Source organism: Euleptes europaea, chromosome 1 (assembly GCF_029931775.1).
Source record: "Euleptes europaea isolate rEulEur1 chromosome 1, rEulEur1.hap1, whole genome shotgun sequence".
Taxonomy (NCBI): Eukaryota; Metazoa; Chordata; class Lepidosauria; order Squamata; family Sphaerodactylidae; genus Euleptes; species Euleptes europaea.
Window position 1 is genome coordinate 171844607 of NC_079312.1, and position 23463 is coordinate 171868069.

The 23463-nt window shown below is 45.5% G+C and overlaps 1 protein-coding gene across 1 annotated transcript; it reads right to left on the reverse strand.

The window, feature by feature from the left end:
* Positions 1 to 108: 108 nt before the first annotated feature.
* RDH8 (retinol dehydrogenase 8) lies at positions 109 to 22938 on the reverse strand. Its single transcript, XM_056865027.1, has 6 exons — positions 22824 to 22938; positions 12871 to 13032; positions 8600 to 8779; positions 4792 to 4885; positions 1604 to 1787; positions 109 to 333 (listed from the first exon to the last, which is right to left on the reverse strand). The coding sequence occupies exons 1-6, from the start codon at positions 22927 to 22929 to the stop codon at positions 109 to 111; spliced, it is 951 nt and encodes a 316-aa protein (XP_056721005.1). The 5' UTR covers positions 22930 to 22938.
* Positions 22939 to 23463: the final 525 nt, after the last annotated feature.

Sequence of the window (23463 nt, forward strand, 5' to 3'; positions counted from 1 at the left end):
ACCCTTGTTACTCCCAAGAAAGTGTGGCTGGATCGGTAGCAAACATTTGGCCTTCTCCTTAGAGGCGAGGCTGGCCTTTTGGGCTTCCCCACCCTCAGTTCCCCTATCTCACGAAGGTGTGACCCTGCCCCGGAACCAGCTGCACGTGATGCATCTGAGGAAGGAGGTCATGAAGCGGAAAAGGGCCGGGAAACGGAAGAGCAGGTTGTAATAGGTGCCAACGGAGAGATCCCCCGAGGTGTCGGCGTACTTCAGGGCCACCAAGGGCGTGTAGAGGGTGTTGGTCTGCGTTCGGAACGGTGGGCGCTCCTTGCCGATCACCGTCACGACAGCCTGGAGGAAGGCAAGACACAAAAACGTTGAAATTTTGAGGCCCTGTGTCTTGGGCCCTGTGTCACAATCTTCACCATTCATAGGGTTGCCAACCTCCAGGTGGTGTCTGGAGATCTCCCGCTGTTACAACTGATCTTCAGGTGACAGAGATCAGTTCCCCTGGAGAAAATGGGCGCTTTGGCCATTGGGCTCTATGGCATTGAAGTCCCTCCCCTCCCCAAACCCTGCCCTCCTCAGGCTCCACCCCAAAAATCTCCAGGTATTTCCCAACCCGGAGCTGGCTACTCTTAACATTCAGGATTTCTTGGAGTAGCGATTATCCAGGTGGAACAGTGGTCGATGCTGGAGAAAAGGAAGGCCGTTCTTTTTCCACAGGCCGTCATTTAGTTTTAAAACACTCTACCCTGTACTCTTAAAGCCCTGATGGGTTCCTCGTCCTAAAGTATAATGGAAATACTAAAACATGTGTTTAAAGTGTCAATTGTAAGCCCACAACAATAGAAATTGCAGTTAAAAGACCCACAGTCTGTAATAGGGTTGCCAGGTCCCCCTGGATACCAGCGGGGGGTGGGGGGTAGGGTTTCAAGCTCCAGGTTGGGAAACTCCTGGAGATTTGGAGATAGAGCCTGAGGAGGACAGGGACCACAGTACACCCTCCAAAGCATCTATTTCTCCAGGGGAACAGATCTCTGTAGTCTGGAGATGAGCTGTAATTCCAGGGAATCCCCAGATCCCACCTGGAGGCTGGCATCCCTATTCTGTTAGCATAAACCAACATATAAAGGGCGATAAAGGGGTCACTGGGGGTGTGGGGGGGGGAGGTAGTTGTGAATTTCCTGCATTGTGCAGGGGGTTTTACTAGATGACCCTGGTGGTCCCTTCCAGCTCTATGATTCTATTCTATGAATCCTCTTAGTTAAAGGCCTGGATGAAAGGGAAAAATTTGTCTGGTGCCTAAATCTAGCAGTGCCAGGCAAGCCTTCTCTGGGGTTTCATAAGTGGGGGGCCACTACAGAAAAGGTCACCAGCACCTGAACAGCCTACCCATAAATTGGCTGCCTGATTGCGACCGGGGATCAGGACATGAGCCGAACCCGCAGAGCCACCCTAACGGCACAATGGAAACCTGGCTCTGCTTTGCCTTGTCTGCCAAAAATAATTTGATCCGTTAAGATGAGATCTGGGGCAAAGGTTGAGTGCAGAAGGTGTTTCCCTCCGTAGCCCTCTCAGTTAAAGGCCTTGGGAATACGTCTTGTGAATATGTCCCTACCTTGGCCACAGTCTCGGGGGTTTGGCCCATGGTGGCGAATATCTCGTGCGAGGCAGGTAGATAGATCTCCTTGAAGTATCGCACTGTGTCAGGGTCAGCTCCTGGGAATTCAGAGCGGGCCACCTCCTCGATCAGCTTCATCTCAAATTCCGTGTTCACGGGCCCGGGCTCTACCAGAGAGATACTGTGGAGGATGGAGGTATAGAGAAGGGGTTAGCTCAGGGGTGTCAAACATAAGGCTCAAGGGCCAGATCCAGCCCCTTGAGAGCTCTTATCCAACCCATGAGCCAGCCAAGGCAACCTCCCCCCTCCCGATCCCGATCTGGGCTGGCGAGTCCATGGCAGGCTTGCTAGCTGGGCACCCCCACCCCCCCGCTAGGGTTCCTACGGGAACTGGTGAATTGACTTCATGATATATAGAATTTAATTAAGCTTGGATACTTGTAAGTATAATATATATGAATTAATTTTACTTAAGTGAAGCTCATAGAAATTTCATGTTGGAATGTATTATATTTAATGTAGGATTGGAAATGGGGCTGAAGAAATATACTAAGAAGATTGTACTATTTATAGACTGCATCAAACACGTTTTGTATATTTTGTATATATATTGTTTATTGTCACTTTTTGTAGTCTATTGTACTTGTTGAAATGTTTTGAAACACAATACATATTTTGTATCATTGTACTATATTTTTCCTGTGCCAGTTTCCAAACCTCCAGGTACTAGCTGGAGATCTCCTGCTTTTACAACTGATCTCCAGCCGATAGAGATCGGTTCACCTGGAGAAAATAGCCGCTTTGGCAATTGGGCTCTATGGCATTGAAGTCCCTCCCCAAACCCTGCCTTCCCCACGCTCCGCCCCCAAACCTTTGCTGGTGGCAAACCTCCGCCCCCCCTTTGCTGCTGGCAAAGTGGGACCTGGCAACCCTAACCCCTGCTCCCAAGGTGTCAATCATCAAAGACTGTTAAATAAAAGAAAATACCGTAAGAGAGTTATTGTTTTAAGCATGTTTGTATTTTAAGTAAAACAAAAAAGAAAAGAAAAAAATGGTATCTTTAATTGGCTTTGCCTGTGTCTTCTATAAAGTTTGTATCTCCAGTAACTGTCATTTAATTTTATGGTACGCATGGGCTGCCCCGACCAAGTGACATTTATGTCCTATCCAGCCCTCATAACAAATGAGTTTGCCACCCCTCTGAGAAACCCAAATTCCAATCTTTGCTCTGCACGAAACGTTGTGTGACTGGGGGCCAGTCTAGCCCACCCTATGAGTTCGTTGTGAGAGTTAAATGGGGAAAGGGGGAATCATTGATGCTGCCCCGATCTCCTTGCGGGGAGGGTGACAATGCACTAGATAGATATCAGGGCAGGATCGTCAGACGCTTAGCAGAAGCATTGGCAAAGGCAACTCAAACTAATTGCTTAGGCACATTTTTGTCTCTGGCCTTTTTTGCCAGGTCAATGCTCGCTCAAAGCTCCTTTTTAAAATCCAGCCTTTACAATGCTTATTCACGGTCCCGATGCAAAAGGAGAAATTCCACCCCCACACTTGCCTGCTCCTTCGTTCCTTCCATTAGCAACCCCCGTTTGCATAGCTAACTCTGGGCTGTGATTTTGCGTGCTTCCTTGAGGGGATTCCTTGAGACGGGGGTGGAGCAAACACAAAAGGTCGCGCTAAATGGGCTCTTAAGAAATGCAAAGCAGGTAGGCACAGCCTTGTCAGTCACTTCCCGAATGATGGTTCAGCATGAAAAACTAAAAAATAAATGTAGGGCACTTCAACCTGAAACACGTGGCTAATGACCAAGCATAAATGGCCTCTGAGAGATTTGTAGGTAGCCTTACTCCCCCCCCCCAAAAAAAAACCTTTTGCTTTTCTACTGTGAGCAATTTCTCCTCCTGGTTGCATCATCTTTGCTCCAGGTAGTCTCCTTTGACTACAGGTAACTCCACCAAGTCTCTGCACTGGCAGTGATTGGATCATCCCATCACAGTCCAAATAGAGGAATTAGTTTCCCCTCCCTGTTCACCTTGGGAAAAGCTGATTAGAAAGGAGAAGAGGCCAGAGGTGCAGAGGGTGGCTGCTCCTTTGTGCCTTTGCATAATCTTTTTGGGAGAGGGGGGTGTTTAATGATAACATTTCACAGTATATGGCCGTGTACTTTTTTTTTTTTAACACAAAAGAGGCTCAAGGGGGAAAACAACTGAACATCTTGATAGATCATGATGGGTAGCCGTGTTAGTCTGACATTGGAAACCACAACATTCAGAAACCAGTGGGGGGACATTTTAACCTTCCAGGACATTCAGCTGCTGATTTAAGAGTAGCAGTTCTCTTACAAAGGGGTTTCAAAGGGAGATTGGAAAGAGAGAATGCTGATTTACAACTAATAACGGAGCTCAAGAAAATGTGTTCTCTGGATTGCATAGAGACCTGGGATTCCTGTCTCATTGCTGATGCTGATTTCTCCACGCCTAATACCCCTCTGCATATCACACCTAATCAAATCACACCTGCAAATGTCATTTACCTGCTACTAACACTTATGTGCTATTGCCTTTGGGTGTCTGAATTCACTCTTCTTTGCTTAAGGATAGATGGACTCACATTCTAGCGGTATCTGAAGAAGTGAGGTGTGACTCACGAAAGCTCATACCCTGCCAGAAATTCTGTTAGTCTTTAAGGTGCTGCTGGACTCTTGCTCTTTTCTACTGCTACAGACAGACTAACACTAGTAGTCATGATGCATACCTATTCTCTCCAGTATCAGAGGAGCATGCCTATTATATCAGGTACTGTGGAACACAGGCAGGATAATGCTGCTGCAGTCGTCTTGTTCAGGGGCTTCCTAGAGGCACCTGGTTGGCCACCGTGCGAACCGACTGCTGGGCTTGATGGGTCTTGGTTTGATCCAACAGGGCTTTTCTTATGTTCTTAACATGGCTACCCATCGTGATCTACCTCAACTCACATGTGATTGTCTAATACAGGGTGAGCATCCAGACCCAGCCCGCATACTCTATAATATGCGAAGAGTCAATTTTAAAGGGAAGGCTGCTAGTATATATATGTACCATTTCTGGGATGCTTCAGGAAAGGACAATTGTATATGGAGAGCCCTCCCAGTTTTCCCCAGGCCAGGTGGGTGAATTCTGCTTCTTTGAGATTTACTCACTCACAAGATATTGAATTTGAGGAGCTGTATTGCTAGACTCTCGCAGAATCCTTCAATGGCAAACTTGGAGGCCGCGTAGACGTCATTGAAGGGAATACCTGGTTGGAAAGCAAGAGAGGATGTAGAGTGAGCATACAGCTATGCCCAGCCACCCCATAGATGAGGGGGTAGTGCCCGTGGCACTGATCTCTGTCCCCTGGAGATCACTTGTAATAGCGGGAGATCTCCTGCCGCAACCTGGAGGTTGGCTACCCTAGGGTGGGGCCATGTTGGTCTTTGGCACAAGAAGGCTTCTGATTGGCCACTGGAGATTGGATTGGCTTGTACAGATTTGTAAACACATTAGGCTCTGCCCCAGAAATCTCCAGGTATTTCCCAACCTGGAGCTGGCAACCCTTTGTCAGATCCTTGAGTAAACAGAAGCAGTGAGAAAGAGTTAATGGGGAATTGGGGGGCCAAAGATAAATCTGAAAAATAAAATAAAGAAACAATTTGTTGTTTCGGGCACCCTTTGCAACAGAAGACAAAAATACATCCTTGCCGTCAAATCATGTAGGAATGAACATTATCTTGGTAAATATGGGTTTTCAAAGCCCTGAATACAGAGGCTGTTTATGCATGGCTGTTTCCTCATGATCACCCCGCTGTCTACTTCAGGGCTTTGCTTTGATTATGCATGTATTTTATGGCCATCCCTCACTCTCCCGGCGCATTTCTGATTGTTTTCACCATTTTCTGGATGCTGGCTAAACACAAATCCAGAAAATGAAGGCAAAATATGCAGAAACGTGCAGGAGGAGCGAGGCAACCTCTGATGGCCTTAAAATGCAAGCATAATCAAAGCAAAGCCCCGAAGTAGTTGGGGGGATGACCGCAAGGAAACAGCCATGTATAAATGGCCAGAGAATCGAGCAGTAGGATTACAAGGTAGCTTAACCTCTTCCATGACACTAGCGTTACCAACTTCCAGGCGGTGGCTGGAGATCTCCCACTATTACAACTGATCTCCAGGCAATGGAAATCAGTTCCCCTGGAGAAAATGGCTGCTTTGGCAATTGGACTCTATGGCATTGAAGTCCCTCCCCTCCCCAAACCCTGCCCTCCTCAGGCTCCACCCCAAAATTCTCCAGGTATTTCCCAACCTGGAGTTGGCAACCCTACATGGCACTGATTCTGCCCTGCAAATGCCACATCTCTCTGCTGCTTTCCCCCCGGATGAGTTTGGGTTGGGGATAGGGTTGCCAGCTCCAGGCTGGGAAATACCTGGAGATTTTGGGGGTGGAGCCTGAGGAGGGTGGGGTTTGGGCAGGGGAGGGACTTCAACAGGGTATAATGCCATAGAGTCCACCTTCTAAAGGGGCCATTTCCCAGAGAAACTGATCTCTGTCACCTGGAGATCAGTTGTAATAGTAGGAGACCTCCAGCCACCGCCTGGCGGATGGCAACAGTAGTTGGGGGGAAAGCGATTGGAAGTGGCATTTGATGAAGAGAAAAGTTATTTCTCTGATCTGGGTCTGTGGTTAAAAATCAGTATTCACTTGAACATGTGATGAAACCTGTGGGATAGACTTTCTTACTCCATGGGATCCCAGGCAGAATAAGCAGGAAAGTTTTGTTTTGAGACGGAGGTTGCTGTATCGGTCAAGATCAGCTGGTTATGATGAAATAACCCTCCGAGAACTGTCCCAAAAATGCAATTTTATTTACTTTGTGACATTCATGTAGTTAAGTTGAACTTACAGAAGCAATGTAACTTTTCTTACACTTTTAGGGTAACCAGGTCCCTCTTCGACGCTGGCGGGAGGTTTTTGGGGCGGAGCCTGAGGAGGGCGGGGTTTGGAGAGGGGAGAGACTTCAATGCCGTAGAGTCCAATGGCCAAAGGGGCCATTTTCTCCAAGTGAACTAGGGTTGCTAGGTCCTTCTTCGCCACCAGCAGGAGGTTTTTGGGGCGGAGCCTGAGGAGGGCGGGGTTTGGAGAGGGGAGGGACTTAAATGCCATAGAGTCCAATTGCCAAAGTGGCCATTTTCTCCAGGTGAACTGATCTGTATCAGCTGGAGATCAGTTGTAATAGCAGAAGATCTCCAGCTAGCACCTGGAGGATATAATCAAACAACGGCTTACAAGTGCTTACAGGAGTATAGAATTCAAAATATGGCACAAGACAAATGTTTCCAATATAGAAAAATAACAATGCAAATCTTGCTTTTAGAGGAATATATTGAGAACAAATTACATACAGTTACACTTCTAGCGCCTGTATATTCTTATATTTTGTGTTAATTTTGGGATTATTCTTTGACCCATTGTCACATATTTGTTGCTCTAGAAGTGTGACTGTATGTAATTTGTTCTCAATATATTCCTCTAAAAGCAAGATTTGCATTGTTATTTTCCTATATTGGAAACATTTGTCTTGTGCCATATTTTGAATTCTATAGTACCTGGAGGATGGCAACCCTATACACTTTACAGGCAGCTATAATTAATGTCTGAGCTGATGGAAACATACATTCTTAACCCAGAGACTGACAGAGAGAGCTTCATCAACCGGCCTAGCCGACAGACAGAATTGTAAGAATTCTCCCAGCCTGCAACGCCCTCCCTCCAATAGAAACCTTGTTCTTATGCAAAGATGCCAAATCCCAATAGCATTGAGGCATTTGCAGGGAAGAATTACCAAGGGAGACAGAGACCTGAGGGCCCAGCGAATTATCAGGGGATTAATCATTGGCAGGGTTGCCAACCTCCAGGTACTGCTGCAGCTAATTAAGGGTCTTTACAATCCTTTTAGTTACGTTCTAGCCTTATTCAACTTTATTCTGTCCTAATGGAGACCTGAATAGACATTGCTGCTGGTCCCTAATGAAATGCTACCTACTAAGGTGTTTTGAAGTTATACTTTTGGGTAAGATATATTTATCTAATAAAATATTTATATATTTATATAACCTTTTAGGCTTTTTATAATATGAATTTTATAAATAATGGATAATTGAGGGCTTAGCTTTTTATTTGAACTATTGTACTAAAAATATTGTAATAAATATGTTATTATATGGATTTTATTGTACACAGATACATGTAGCTGACGAAGCCATATGCGAAACGTGATTGATTATGATCTAGACAACACGTCCTGTCATCCTTTATTGTGGATGTTGCTTGACTTCCAGCATACTGAAATATCTGTCATCTTTCATTGTGGCTGTTGTTTGACTTCTAACATACTGAAATATAGTCTGAAAAGACATACAACTGATTTCCACAAAGGAAATATTCTTCCTATATAACTACTGGACATATTGGACTTACATCTGAATGGACTTGAGAGGTTTCCAAGTCCTGGATATGCTGGATTGAGATATATTACTTACCTGTATCTTGTTGTATTATATTGTATATATTTATTGTCACTTTTGCACTTTATTCACTTATAAAATTAAGCATTGCATACATTGTTTCTGTGCTGTTTTGGTTCTCCAACCTCCAGGTACTAGCTGGAGATCTCCTGCTGTTACAACTGATCTCCAGCCGATAGAGATCAGTTCACCTGGAGAAAATGGCTGCTTTGGCAATTGGACTCTATGGCATTGAAGTCCCTCCCCTCTCCAAACCCTGCCCTCTTCAGGCTCTGCTCCCAAAACCTCCCGCTGGTGGTGAAGAGGGACCCGGCAACCCCATTCATTGGCTTTGACAAGGTCTTGTTTCCTGCAGAGTTTCAGAGAAGAGTCTGGAGAAGAATCCCTTTGGGCTCCGGGGTCCATACTTCCTTTATCTCCCCCACCCCTTCCCCAGACCATTCCTCCCCACCTTGCAGTCCCATGGTGCTGCTGATCACGACGATGTGCCCGCTCTGACGCCTCTTCATCTCCGGGAGGACAGCTTTGACCATGCGAATGGCACCAAAGAAGTTGGTCTCGAAGATGCGCTTCATGTCATCGATGGAGGTGGACTCTATAGGGCCGACGAGCCCCACGCCGGCGTTATTCACTGAGAGATGAGATTTATAGAGTTAAAGACTTCTCCCCATTAAACCTCCATCAGTACACTACTACTCGGGTTACTCGGGAGGGATTTCAGTGGGTAGGGTTGCCAACCTCCAGGTACTGGAGGTTGACTGATGACATATGAGTCTCTCCAAGAACTGCAAATGTTGCAGTCTGATGGATATTATGCTATGAATTTCATTCTGAAGAAGGAAACAAAACAAGTCTGACCGGAGCTTGTCATTTTGTTCTCCATACGTGGTTCAGGTTTTCCTATCCTACCCAGAGCTTTTTTAGCTCAGCTGGTTTCCCGGTTTTCGGGTGGTGTATGCAAGATCTTCCCAACACACACCAAACGCTTTGTGGATATACAAGAGTCCATTACGTTATTGGAAGCGATTGTTGTCTCATTGATCATTCCACGCTCTTCAGTTTTCACCACTGCACATTCTCAGTGCAGCACACTTCTCAACTTCTGCGCACGCTTGGAACAGCGCTACTTGGTGACACGCTCCATTCCGCCCCATTTGGAGGATTTTTTCTAGCGTTTACTCTAGAGGCATTTTTTGGTTCTTGTATACTAATTGCTATGTTTGTAATATCCATGTATGAGTGACAGTCACTATAATGACTGAACAACCTTTTGTATGAGCTTTAATACATGCTACAACATTGATAGTACTTAAGTTTGTTTGTATCACAGTTGTGGTTTGTGTGCTTGTTATACATTATCTCAGTTTGCTCAGCCTCCAGGTACTAGCTGGAGATCTCCTGCTATTACAACTGATCTCCAGCCGACAGAGATCGGTTCACCTGGAGGAAATGGCTGCTTTAGCAATTGGATTCTATGGCATTGGAGTCCCCTCCCCAAACCCCACTCTCCTCAGGCCCTGCCCCAAAAGCCTACCACCAGTGGTTAAGAAGGACCTGGCAACCCTATCAATGGGGTATAATGCCAGAGAGCCCACTTTCCATACTGGCCATTTTCTCCAGGTCAGCTGAACTGTGAAGCCTGGAGATCAGTTGTAATAGCAAGAGATCTCCAGCCACCACCTAGACATTCAGTACAAGAGCGAGAAATTTTAACAAAGTGCAAAAAGATTTATCGAAATGCTACTAATACACTAAACAACAACTATATTGTACAACTTGGATGTACAACATATAAACCCACTGTACATCAAGCAATAGTCCATCAAGCAAATAGGAAGTGATGCAATGGACTTATCCAAAGGAGTCATATGAAACTCTCAAAGAAGTCTCTGGTAGAGTACATTCACCATTGCTAACAATATAATTCAATGTGTAGTTCTTTTGAAATGATGCCAAAAATCACAGTGAGGATACGGCTGTTTCAAATTCTTAATTATAAATTCTTCCTCAGTCCTTCAACCAGTAATCATCTTATAATTCTACATATTCGCCATTGAAATGATGTAGGGTAGTATACAATTATACCTGGGGTTATGTGTGTCACCCAGCTGCTGTGAAGTAGATGAGGATCCAATGGGGGGGGGTGTCAAAATGTGGCCCAATTAGAGTTGCCAACCTCCAGGTGGTGGCTGGAGATCTCCTGGGATTACAACTGATCTCCAGGTGACAGAGAGATCACCTGGAGAAAATGGCTGCTTTGGAAGGTGAAAACTATGGCATTATACCCCATTGAAGTCCCTTCCTTCCCCAAATCCTGCCCTCCTCAGGCTCCACCTTCCCCCCCAAAAAAATCTCCAGGTATTTCCCAACCCGGAACTGGCAACCCTAGGCCCAGTCTTCCGATTTAAAATGCTCTGTGTTACCTTCCCACTTTTCTTGGAATACTGTTCTAACAGCCAGCGTGGTGTAGCGGTTAAGAGCGGTGGACTCTAATCTGGAGAACCAGGTTGGATTCCCCACTCCTCCACATGAGGCCAACCGGGTGACCTCGAGCTAGTTACAGTTCTCTCCGAACTCTCTCAGCCCCACCTACCTCATAAGGTGTCTGTTGTGGGAAGAGAAAGGAGATTGTAAACTGGTTTGATTCACCTTAAAAAGGTAGAGAAAGTCAGCATATAAGAGCCAACTTTTCTTCTTCTAGATCCTGAGGCAAATTCACCTGCTGGCTGCTTTCACACCTGTTCTCGTCTAGAGAGGCTGTTTTGCTAGATCCAGGGAAAGGGGTTGCTAGCCAACAGCAGCATCACTGGTGACATCACAACTGTGTCTAGTAACTGGGAAGTACAATAGTCAGGATACAGGGACCAGGCTAGACATGAAATAGGCAGCCCCAGGGATGGCAAATGGCTGTAGTGACCCTTGAGAAATGTCCCAGTTTGGCCAGTGAGTCAATAAGCTCTTGCAAGAAGGGAAGCTCACCAATGAATCCTATGCAGTGTATCCATCGCTTTTTAGCTTAAAAATATAGCCATCGAGAAACTGGGGGGAAGAGAAGAAGAAGAAGAGTTGGTTTTTATAGGCTGATTTTTCTCTACCACTTCGGGAAGAATCAAACCGGCTTACAATCACCTTCCCTTCCCCTCCCCACAACATGTCTGTGAGGGAGGTGGGCCTGAGAGAGCTCTAACAGAGCTGTGACTAGCCCAAGGTCACCCAGCTGGCTTCATGCGTAGGAGCGGGGAAACAAATCCAGTTCACCAGATTAGCCTCCGCCGCTCATGTGGAGGAGTGGGGAATCAAACCCAGTTCTCCCGATCAGAGTCAAAGCTGTACACCCAACCACAAGCATGAGATGTTTATGACAAAAACAAGTTAAAAATGTTTTGAGGAAACTGAGTGAGGTTCCAGAAAATTCTGCTGGTAGCTCAGGAGTACAGTGGTAGCTATGATATCACTAACCTATTGCTGAGTTTGCAGGCTAACCAAGAGTTCAAGCACTTTTCAACTGTCAGTAAGCTTTGTTTGCTTAGAGTTACTTTCATCTTGGAGAGTTAATTGAAGCAGTTGCAGAAAAGTTAGATTAATTGCTTTTTAATAGAGGTGAAGAGTTGAGATTGGCCTTATCTGGACATATCGGAACTCATATGCACATGCTGATTGGCTTATTTGCACTTTATGTTGATTATCTCACCTTTAGTTATGGGCCGATCAGTTATCTAGCTAATAACCACATGATTATGATAGAACAGAAAGGTAAGACTGAGAATTTTCTATAAATGTGCACTCCTGCGACAAGCAATATCAGATTTCTCTGGATGGAAGTCTCAGAAGAAGACTGGGTGAGATAAAGTAGGCTTTTTGATCATCCCCTCAAAGCAGTGAGACAAAAACTGAAACCTGATTTGCTTTTAAAACAATTTTGTGCTATAATATAGTTAAAACTGCCTTTCTTCCAAGGAAATCTCTGTAGTCTGAACATGAGCTGTAGTTCCACCGAAACTTCAGGCTAGAGATGCCAGCTCCAGGCTGGGAAATACCTGGAGATTTTTGGGGTGGAGCCTGAGGAGGGCAGGGTTTGGGGCGGGGAGGGAACTCAATGGGGTATAATGCCACAGAGTCCAACTTCCCAAGTGGCCATTTGCTACAGGTGATCTCTCTCTCCTGGAGATCAGTTGTAATCCCAGGGGATCTCCATCTACCACCTGAAGGTTGGCCATTCTACTTCAGGCCCGATTCAGAGATTGGCAGCCCTGGTGGGAGAGCATCTGCTTTGCATGTGTGGAAGGTTCCAATTCCCAGTGTAAAAGGATCAGGAAGAAGAGTTGGTTTTTATATGCCAACTTTCTCTACCACTTAAGGGAGAATCAAACCGACTTACAATCACCTTCCCTTCCCCTCCCCTCAACAGACACCCTGTGAGGTAGGTTGGGCTGAGAGAGCTCTAAGAGAACTGTGACTGGCCCAAGGTCACCCAGCCAGCTTCATGTGGAGCAGTGGGGAAACCAACCCGGTCCACCAGATTAGAGTGACCACCGCTCCAAACCACCACTCTTAACCACTATGCCACTCTGGCTCTAGGTAGTAGAATGATCAGGAAAACACTTCCATCTTAGACCCCGAAGAGCTGCTGCCAGTCGGTGACGACAATACTGAGCTAGGTAGATCAAGGGTCTGATTCAGTAATCAGCAGTTTCAGGTTTTCTGATGGGCTTCAACTCCTACCCAGAACATCCAGCTGCTTCTCAGGAAGGTTGCTCATGCACTCAGCCACGGACTCATCACTGCAGACGTCCAGGCGCTGGATGGTCAGGGTCTTATTGAGCGTGTCCCCCGCAGCTTCCTCCAACTTGCCCTTCTTGCGCAGGTCGCGCATGGTGGCGATGACTGGATAGGGAGAAAGTGCACAAGTCCACTGTCACACCCTCTGTAGTATTGTGACGCTCAAGGCCTGAGTGAGAAGACTAATATCCTTACTTGATATGGACCCCCCCCCCCCAAAAAAAAGGGGTCGCCATAAGTCGGCTGCCACTTGACGGCACTTTACACACACACCCAAGCATAAAGACAAAAAAACCAATCAAAGAAGAACGTGCTGTCACGTTGCAACCAGTTAGTGGCAACCCCATCCACAGGGTGTTCCAGATAAGAGACAAGCAGGTGTGGTCTGTCATTGCCTTCCTCTGCAGAGAGGCAGTGTGGTGTAGTGGTTAAGGGCGGCAGATTCTAATCTGGACAACTGGGTTTGATTCCCCACTTCTCCACATGAGTGGCGGACTTTAATCTGGAGAACCGGGTTTGTTTCCCCGCTCCTCCATGTGAAGCCTGCTCGGTAGGGTTGCCAACCTCCAGATAGTAGCTGGAGATCACCCACTATTACTACTGATCTCAAACCGACAGAGATCAGTTCCCCTGGATAAAAGGGCCACTTCTACGGCACAAGTGGGGAATTGAACCCTGGTTTCCCGGATCCTAGCCCGACACCTTAAACACTCCGCCACACTTTACATGTGTGTGTGAAGTGCCTTCACACAGCTGACTTATGGCGACCCCTTTTGGGGTTTTCATGGCAAGAGACGAACAGAGGTGGTTTGCCAGTGCCTTCCTCTGCACAGCAACCCTGGTCTTCCTTGGTGGTCTCCCATCCAAATACTAACCAGGGCCGACCCTGCTTAGCTTCTGAGATCTGATGAGATCAGGCTAGCCTGGGCCATCCAGGTAGGCTGGCAGCTGGGCCTCTTTTCACCCCCAGCCTCACTTGCACAGACAGGGATTAGCTACAGAAGGAATTAGCGCCATGAGCCTGAATAGGCTTAGAATGCCTGAATCCTTTGTGGCCTCCCTTCTGACCCCTGGCAAAGAGCCAGCCTCCTCTGCCTCTGAGCCAGGCAGCCTGTGCTGTGGGGCACCGGAGTGTGAGGCTATGGCAAATAAGACCAGTAGGGGGAGCTTTAGTCAGTACCCAGGCCCCCACCCCACCCTTTCAACCCCTGTGCTGTTGCTCATCGATAGGGTTGCCAACCTCCAGATGGTTATGCAATAGAATCAGCAGTAATTGCCAAGAAAAAATTCTACTATAACAATTTTGTTAAATGAAATATTAGTGATATTTGAGTGCAGTATTACAATGATGCAAAAAACAGCTATATTACTTCTACTCAGCGAATATAATTGTGTGGTTCCAGTCTTCACTTATTGTAGTGAAGTATGATTCTTCTTTACAGAGATCCGGTTGTCACTCTGTTTCGACTAACATTTCAACTAAAATTTCATATTTTATATGAAAATATAATATCACTAATATTTCATTTTACAAAATTGTTATAGTAGATTTTTTCTTGGCAATTACTGCTGATTCTATTGCATAACTATCATACAGCAGGCTAACCTTTGTTTACTAACCTCCAGATGGTGCCTGGAGATCTCCCACTATTACAACTGATCTCCAGGTGACAGAGATCAGTTCACCTGGAGAAAATGGCCATTTAGGCAATTGGACCCTATGGCATTGAAGTTACTCCCCGCCCTTCTCAGGTTCTGCCCCCCAAACCCCTCCTCAGTGGCAAAGAGGGACCTGGCAACTCTACCTAGAGAAAATGGCCGCTCTGGAAATTGGACTCTATGGCTACACTGGAAATGGGACTCTATGGCTACTCTATGGCTACTCTATGGCTACTCTATGGCTATTTTAGTCCAACTCCCTGCACAATGCAGGAAATTCACAACTACTTCCCCCCACCCCCACAGTGCCCCCTATTCATAGAATCATAGAGTTGAAAGGGACCACCAGGGTCATCTAGTCCAACCCCCTGCACAATGCAGGAAACTCACAACTACCTCCCCGCCACACACCCACACAGTGACCCCTACTCCAGAAGATGGAAAAAAAATATTGTGAAGCAAATGTTCTCTCTTTCAGAGCATTCACAGTACGTTGTGGGCACTGTCTCATAAGAACATCAGATGAGCCCTGCTGGATCAGGCCAGCGGTCCATCCAGCATAGCATCCTGCCTCACACACTGGCCATCCTGTTCCTTTGGAGGGCCAACAACAGGGCATAGAGGCCGAGGCCTCCCCCTGATGTTACCTCCTGGCACTGGGGTTCAGAGGCTACCTCTGAACATGTACAGTGGGCCAGCATTATTATCTCCATGTTCTTGATGAGGAGAGATAAAACCGAGAGATAGCCCCTTGCTGGCTAACCTGAATGTTCAAGGGGGAAGCAAGATTTTGAAGGGGGCAGGGGGTCCTCAAACTGTGTACGACTGTAGGAGCTCATGTTTAGATCCCCAGTCGTTACGGTTGCCAGGAAGCTACTTCTAAGGCTAGTTCTAAGTTTTACCCCTCACTTATTTCCCACCCCACAGATTTCATGAGTGTCACTCAGCTCTTTGTCTCAGCGTCAGGGAGAGGCAAGAAAGAGTTTCAGGAGGACAGACCAAATCCCCAATAGTGCGGGCAGCCAAGCGCCAAGTAAACGCCAGAGAAAAAAAAATTAAAAGCTAAACAGGGGCAAAGAAACTAGCAAATCTGCAGAGTCGCAGGCTGTTTTCAGCTCAACCCCCCCCCCACCGGCTACATCATTGCCAGGAAGCAGCATTTCAAGGGGCGGGGACTCCAATGCTTCTTGATTTGAGCTTGGAGACTGCTGGGGCATAGACTCCCAACAGGAAAGTGTGGGTCCAGCGAGCAACGAACCTCAGGTCAAACTCACAGGCATAAACAACCATAGGTAGCATTTCCAGTCTGGGAATTAGCATGGGGAAAAGAGGAAATCAACTTCTTCCCCAGCGCTGTGTGTGTCTGTAAAGTGCTGTCAGATTGCAGAGGTGGTTTGCCACTGCCTCCTTCTGCGTCGCAACCCTGGTATTCCTTGGAGGTCTCCCATCCAAATACTAGCCAGGGCTGACCCTGCTTAGCTTCTGAGATCTGACAAGATCGGGCTATACCATGCTGCCTTCCCTCTGATTCCCAACATTGTAGTCCTGATCAATGTCAACCCTTACATGGTTTTTGTCACTAAATTGTATGGCTGGATACAGATTCTCAATATTGTGGTTCAAGACTCTTGAATTGGATACAGAGTATCTACTCTAAACAAAATGCCAAGATTTTATTGAACGGGACATTAACTGAAGGATCCCAAATTGGAAAAGGCACAAGACAAGGAAGGCCACTTTCACCGCTATTATTCAATTTAGAGCTAGAAGTACTAGCGAATAAGATTAGACAAGACTCCAGGATTAACAGACTAAAAGTGGACGGGAAAGAATTTAAAATGAAAAGCCATGCAGATGACGTGGTGATGACAGTCTCAAATCCTCAATGGTCAATACGGCATATAATAGATCAAATTGAAGGATTTGGGTCTTTGTTGGGATATAAAATTAATCGGAAAAAGGCAAAAATCATTCTAAAATTTGTAACAAAGCAAGAAGAGGATATCAGAGAAACCACAAGATATACAGTGATCTCAGCCCAATCAAATACTTGGGAGTAATATATAAATGGACAATATAACTGGGGAGGGGGCTGTTGCTCAGTGGTAGAGCATCTGCTTGGCATGCAGAAGGTCCCAGGTTCAATCCCCGGCATCTCCAGTTAAAGAGATTAGGCAAGTAGGTGATGTGAAAGACCTCTGCCTAAGACCCTGGAGAGCCGCTGCCGGTCAGAGTAGATGACACTGACTTTGATGGACCAAGGGTCTGATTCAGTATAAGGCAGCTTCATGTGTTCAAATCAAAACACTATTTAAAGATAATTGCAAAGTAATGTGGGAGAAAGTAAAAAAGATCTACAGAGATGGTCTAAACTAAGAATTTCATGGCTAGGAAGAATTTCAGCAATAAAAATGAACATACTAAGAAGAAGAGTTGGTTTTTATATGTCAATTTTCTCTGTCTTTTAAGAAGAATCAAACCAGTTACAATCCCCTTCCTCTCCTCACAACAGATGCCTTGTGAGGTAGGTAGGGCTGAGAGAGTTCGGAGAGAACCGTGACTAGCCCAAGGTCACCCAGCTGGCTTCAACTGGAGGAGTGGAGAAACCAACTCGGTTCTCCCGATTAGAGTCCACCGCTCTTAACCACTACCCAAACTAGACTTTCAGTTCCAGATGTTACTAATTTATATACAGGGAAAAAAACACTGAAAGCGTGGCCGCAACAGATAAACAAGTTTGTATGAAAGAAACCAAGAATTAGATTGAAAGTTCAACAAGATGAGGAAAAAAGAGGTGGATAGCACTGTGTGTGTGTAAAGTGCCGTCAAGTCGCAGCCGATTTATGGCGACCCCTTTTTTTTGGGGGGGGGGGGTTCATGGCAAGAGACTATCAGAGGTGATTTGCCAGTGCCTTCCTCTGCACAGCAACCCTGGTATTCCTTGGTGGTCTCCCATCCAAATACTAACCAGAGCTGACCCTGCTTAGCTTCTGAGATCTGACGAGATCAGTCTAGCCTGATTAGCACTACCAAATATTAAATTATACTATAAGCTACTGGTCTTGTCTGGATATTGGATTGGGTTAAAAACCCAGTACAAAGAGCAATAAAATTAGAGAAAGCAGACTTGGAAGAAGGTTACATAACTATTTATGGATTAAAAATTAGTGGGGGAAATATTACAAAACTGAGATCATGTAATCCGAGGTGGACTACTTAAAACCCAGGAGTCAATCTGAAGGTTAAGCCCCTTGTAATCACCATTAATGTCTCCAATAGAAGCATATTATGATAAATATGAAATGAAAAATAATGACTACATACCATATCAAGACATTATCAGTTCTCAAGGGGAAGTCAAATTGTGGCAAACAATTAACAAAGAAGGAAAACATATACAGCGGTTACTGTACTTTCAGCTAGTTTCAAGATTAAAAAAAAGACAACCAGTTCTCAGGAAGAGGAATAAGAGACTTGACTGATTTTGAAAAAAGTGATAATGCAACATAAAGATCACTTACCAGGAAGAATTTATAAACTTCTGCTTCAATATGATACAGAAACTGAACAAGATAAGGCATGTATGATGGGATAGATGCAGTATTTTAAGGAAGAAATACCGCTACAGCAATGGGAGACCCTATGGTCAAAAGACATAACATTTATAGCCAGTCCGTCATTAAGAGAAAACCGGTACAAAATGTTTTACCGATGGTACATTACCCCAAAAGATATTTATAAGACAAATAAGGATTACGGGGGAATATGTTGGAAATTTAAGAAGACAGATGGAGCATGTTATCATATGTGGTGGACTTGCAACAGAGCTAAGAAGTACTGGAAAGAAATACATGCGGAAATGTAGAAAATACTTTAAAATTCCCGGTGGAAGTGAAGTATATGCTGCTGGGAATCCCACCAATAAGCATTACAAAAGCCTCCGAAGAACTGTTTAAATTTACGGTAACGTCAGCTAGAGTTACACTGGCAGCAAAATGGAAGATATAGATATAGAGGATAGATATAGAGGACTGGAAGAGTAAATTAGTAGAATATGCAGTCATGGCACAATTGACAAACTATGCGAACAAAAAGGCCAAGCAATGAATTTTACGATAAGTGGAAAGAATATTACTTATACTGCTCTTAAAAAGAGGTATGGGTGTGTGGGGGGGGGGTGAGAAGCATAATGTTCTGATAGGAAAGTCATGAATTATTGATAATACGTATTGTGTTCACTGTTCTGTAATCTCAAATAAAATGGAGTTAACTCAAGTTGAATCACTGTAAAGTAATAATAGAATTTTGAACTGGCTCATAGAAGAAATGCAATTCTTTACTCAAACTATCTGAGAAACCATCTATGTGCAGGGAAGAATATATATAGCGTGGTGATTTGTATAATTTAATTATCTATATATTGCATGCTCTTGTACTTAACTATTGATTTTTTAATCTTTTTCCAAGTAAGGATATGTTTCTTATTATATGTTTATTATGTTAATCTCTGAAGGAGACCTTGGCATGAGTCCTTCTATATCATTTGTAGTAATCTCAGCTCTTTTTGTAATTTGTTCTGATAGGGAAGTCATGAATTATTGATAGTACTTATTGCGTTTACTGTTCTGCAATCTCAGATAAGATGGTGTTAACTCAAGTTGAATCACCGTAAAGTAATAATCGAATTTGGAACTTGACTCATAGTAGAAATATAATTATTTACTCAAACGATCTGAGAAACTATCTATGTACAGGGACCTTGGCATGAGTCCTTCTATATCATTTGTGGCAATCTCAGTTCTTTTTGTAATTTGTCTCATGTTTTGTTTTTGTTTATTTTATATAATAAAAATAAATAACTAATAAAAATAAATAACTAATATTACATGTTATTTTGACCCTCAGTCTTTACACATGTAGGCTAACATTCTGGGTTTGGCATAAACAGCGTACCACAGACTTCTAGGAACCCCTCTCTGCCTTTTTATAATGAAAGTTTCTGAACTTCACGCTTGTTGTTTTTAAATGCTAGTAGGGAGAGATTAGGAGCCCTGTGGCACAGAGTGGTAAGCTGCAGTACTGCAGTCCAAGCTCTGTTCACGACCTGAGTTCAATCCCAACGGAAGCTGGTTTCAGGTAGCCGGCTCAAGGTTGACTCAGCCTTCCATCCTTCCGAGGTCGGTGAAATGAGTACCCAGCCTGCTGGGGGTAAAGTGTAGATGACTGGGGAAGGCACTGGCAAACCACCCCGTAAACAAAAGTCTGCCTAGCAAACGTCGGGATGTGATGTCACGCCATGGGTCAGGAACGACCCGGTGCTTGCACAGGAGACCTTTAGGGAGAGATCAAATTAAGTGGTCTGCCTGGAAAATCTATGTTTGCATTTTGTTTTAAATGGTACATGTGGACGGAGGGCACAATTTGAGTTGGGGAGGCCATGGAATTAGGGGATTAAAAAACACACACACCTCTCTGCCATTCCCTGAAATAAATCCCTCCTGCCTGAAATTTTGATTAGCCTTTGTAGGAAAGAAAGACAAATACAGGAAGGGTGATGCAAGTCATTAGCCTCAGAAGGGAGAAATGACTTGCATCACCCTTCCTGTATTTTCCTTCCTGAAAACTGCACAGAGGGGAAGATTTTTTCAAAAAACCTTCCTTTGTCACTGCAGCATTGATTCAAATTGCTTTCCTCCATCGCGACTGCTTTTTAAAGAAACCATCAGGAGATCTGATCACTGTAGAGAGCTGTGACTAGCCTAAGGTCACCCAGCTGGCTTCATGTGGAAGAGTGGGGAAACCAACCCGATTCAACAGATTAGCCTCCACTGCTCGTGTGGAGGAGTGGGGAATCAAACCCGGTTCTCCGGATCAGAGTCCACCACTCCAAACCACCGCTCTTAACCACTACACCATGCTGGCTTTTGGGGGCAGAGCCTGAGGAGGGTGGGGTTTGGGGAGGGGAGGGACTTCGATGCCACAGAGTCCAATTGCCAAAGCAGCCATTTTTCTCCAGGGGACCGGATCTCTATTGGCTAGAGATTGGTTGTAATAGCGGGAGATCTTCATCTAGTACCTGGAGGTTGTAAGCCAAAATAGACACCTCTGTGTATAAATGTAGTTACTCCAAATCTAACACAGATCAACCATACTAAGTATAGCTAAACAACGGACTGTATTATACAATAACATTGACAAACACATACAAAAAGTCCTATTTCTTAAGCATAAAGACACAAAGTCACAATATTCCAAGGTTTCCAAAATTCACTATCCTAAAGACAGACAAAAAGTCCAAAAAATACCAATTCTAGGTTTTCTTCTTCTTTCAGGTGTGGATTCCAGGTAAGTGTAATTTCATATTAAAGAATCCATATCCAAGAATCCTTCATAAGGTTCCTTCCCAGGATACTAACAATTTTACTTCTTAACAGTCTTCCAACAGGTTCCTTCTCAGGATACCATAAAAATGGTGGTATCCTGGGAAGGAACCTTATGAAGGATTCTTGGATATGGATTCTTTAATATGAAATAAGAGATGGGATACATCAGGTTGGTGAAGTGGAACTGATGAAGAACTGAAATAGCCGTCTTCTTCTTCACTGTTGATCCTCTGCTTTGGGACTGAGTAACACTTACCTGGAATCCACACCTGAAAGAAGAAGAAAAACTAGAATTGGTACCTGTTGGACTTCTTGTCTGTCTTTAGGATAGTGAATGTTGGAAACCTTGGAATATTGTGACTGTGTCTTTATGCTTAAGAAATAGGACTTTTTGTATGTGTTTGTCAATGTTATTGTATAATATTGTCTGTTGTTTAGCTATACTTTGTATGGTTGATCTGTGTTAGAGTAAGTGCCTGGAGGTTGGCAACCCTGACAGTGCCCAAGTTTGTAGCTAGCCAAGTCACTGGGTGGAAGGAATGGCACCTATCCAGGTGCGTGATGGTACCGGGAGACAGTTGGAATGGGCAAAGAGGAGGTTGTAAGATCAGCAGATGGGGAGGGGGGGGTGAGCCTAGGAATCGATCTAGGGAAGTAGGCCTGTTGTGGGCAAAGCAGGCAGGTCACAGGTGCCAAGGGCCACTCTGAGCAAAGTGGGTGCTGGACTGGCTGGACTATGAAACCAGGAGAGTCTAGGCATGAAACAACTGCAGAAGTGGGGTGTTGTGGGCAGGGCATTCTAGGTGTCAAGCTACAAGGGGTCCTCGGGCACGGTCTCTTCCAGGGAAGTGTTTTGGGGTGACTTTGAGCCAGTCAGATGCTGCCCCCAAATTTAGCCTACCTGACAGGGTTGTTATGAGGATAAAATGGAGGAGAGGTGAATGTAGGCAGATCGTGAGAGGGAGGGCAGGAAGGGTTACGTCAGTGTTTGGCTGTCGTAGCCCTTTCCGCCCAGGGTAATGCTGATCGCCACTTTGGGGCCGGCCCTGGAAGCAATTTTCCTCCAGGCCAGATTGGCCAGGGATCCTGGAGGGTTTTTTTTTGGTCATCTTCTGAACATGGAGTAGGGGTCACTGGGGGTGTGGCGAGGGGGTGGTAGTTGTGAGTTTCCTGCATTGGTTCTTCTGTGGAACAGGCTTCCTCAGGAGGTGGTAAGTTCTCCTTCCCTGGAGGTTTTTAAGCAGAGGCTAGATGGCTGATTCTATGACCTTAAGCAGATCATGACGGGGAGGGCATCTTGGCCATCTTCTGCGCTTGGAGTAGGTGTTACTGGGTGTGTGGGGGAGGAGGTAGTTGTGAATTTTCTGCATTGTGCAGGGGGTTGGACTGGATGACCCTGGTGGTCCCTTCCAACTCTATGATTCTATGATTTAAGGCACTTTTGGTTCCCTAAGGCAGGGTATACATGCAGTAAAATGAATAAACAAAAGCCAGATTAAAAAAATGACATCATCAGAACACTTTTCCGGGAGTAAGCTTCTATTGCGTAGACTTCAGTAGGATTTTGAGTAGACCTGCTTAGGATCGAACGATAAAGAAAGCAGAAAGTTCCACGCTTCGCCCCTTTAGCTGCCTAATTAGAGTTTCTGCAAGTTGAGCATCCAGGGGTGCGACGGGAGAGATCTCAGGCATCCCAATTTTTTTGTCTGTTTTAGCAATCACACATGACCCCCCCATCCCACAGCTGCCACTATCAGCAGCAAACACACAGCATGCCAAAGAGAGAATACAGCCAGTCACGAGCCACGCCTCCCACCAAGCATGCCCACCCCCCTTTGGATGCCCCATTCTCACCGTGATAGCGCCTGCCCGGATCCTGGGCCAGCTGCACAGCTATGCGCAGCCCAATGCCTGAGGAGCAGCCGGTGATCAGCACCGTGCGCTGAGATGCGGAGGTCATGGCTGAGCCGAAGAGACCGATGTGTCCGCAGGGATCCGAGCGGCGAGTGATGAGCGTTACAGCATGTGACCCAGGGATCAGCTGGAGGGAGACCTGAGCTGGTGACAGGGTCAGGGTGGGTGGGGACAGCGGCTAACCCCCCCTCCAAAGCCAGGACTGAGATTCTTAGCGAGGATTATCAGCCTGCGGTTGTGCTTTGCTCTCTGACATGCACTCTGGGAATCTTGGCCTGTTATGTACTTTGGTGTATACTGAACTTGATCTGATCTGGTGAATAGATTAATCTCTCCCCCTCCCTTCTTCCCTCCCCCTCCCTCTCCTCTCCCCCTCCAACTCTACACCATCTAAAAAAGCAAACAGAAACCTATATGTGTGCACACACGTGTATGAGAGCCAGCGTGGCGTAGTGGTTAACAGCAGTGGACTCTAATCTGGGGAAGCATTTTTGATTCCCCATTCCTCCACATGAGCGACGGATTCTGTGTAGGGTTGCCAGCCTCCAGGTACTAGCTGGAGATCTCCTGTTATTACAAC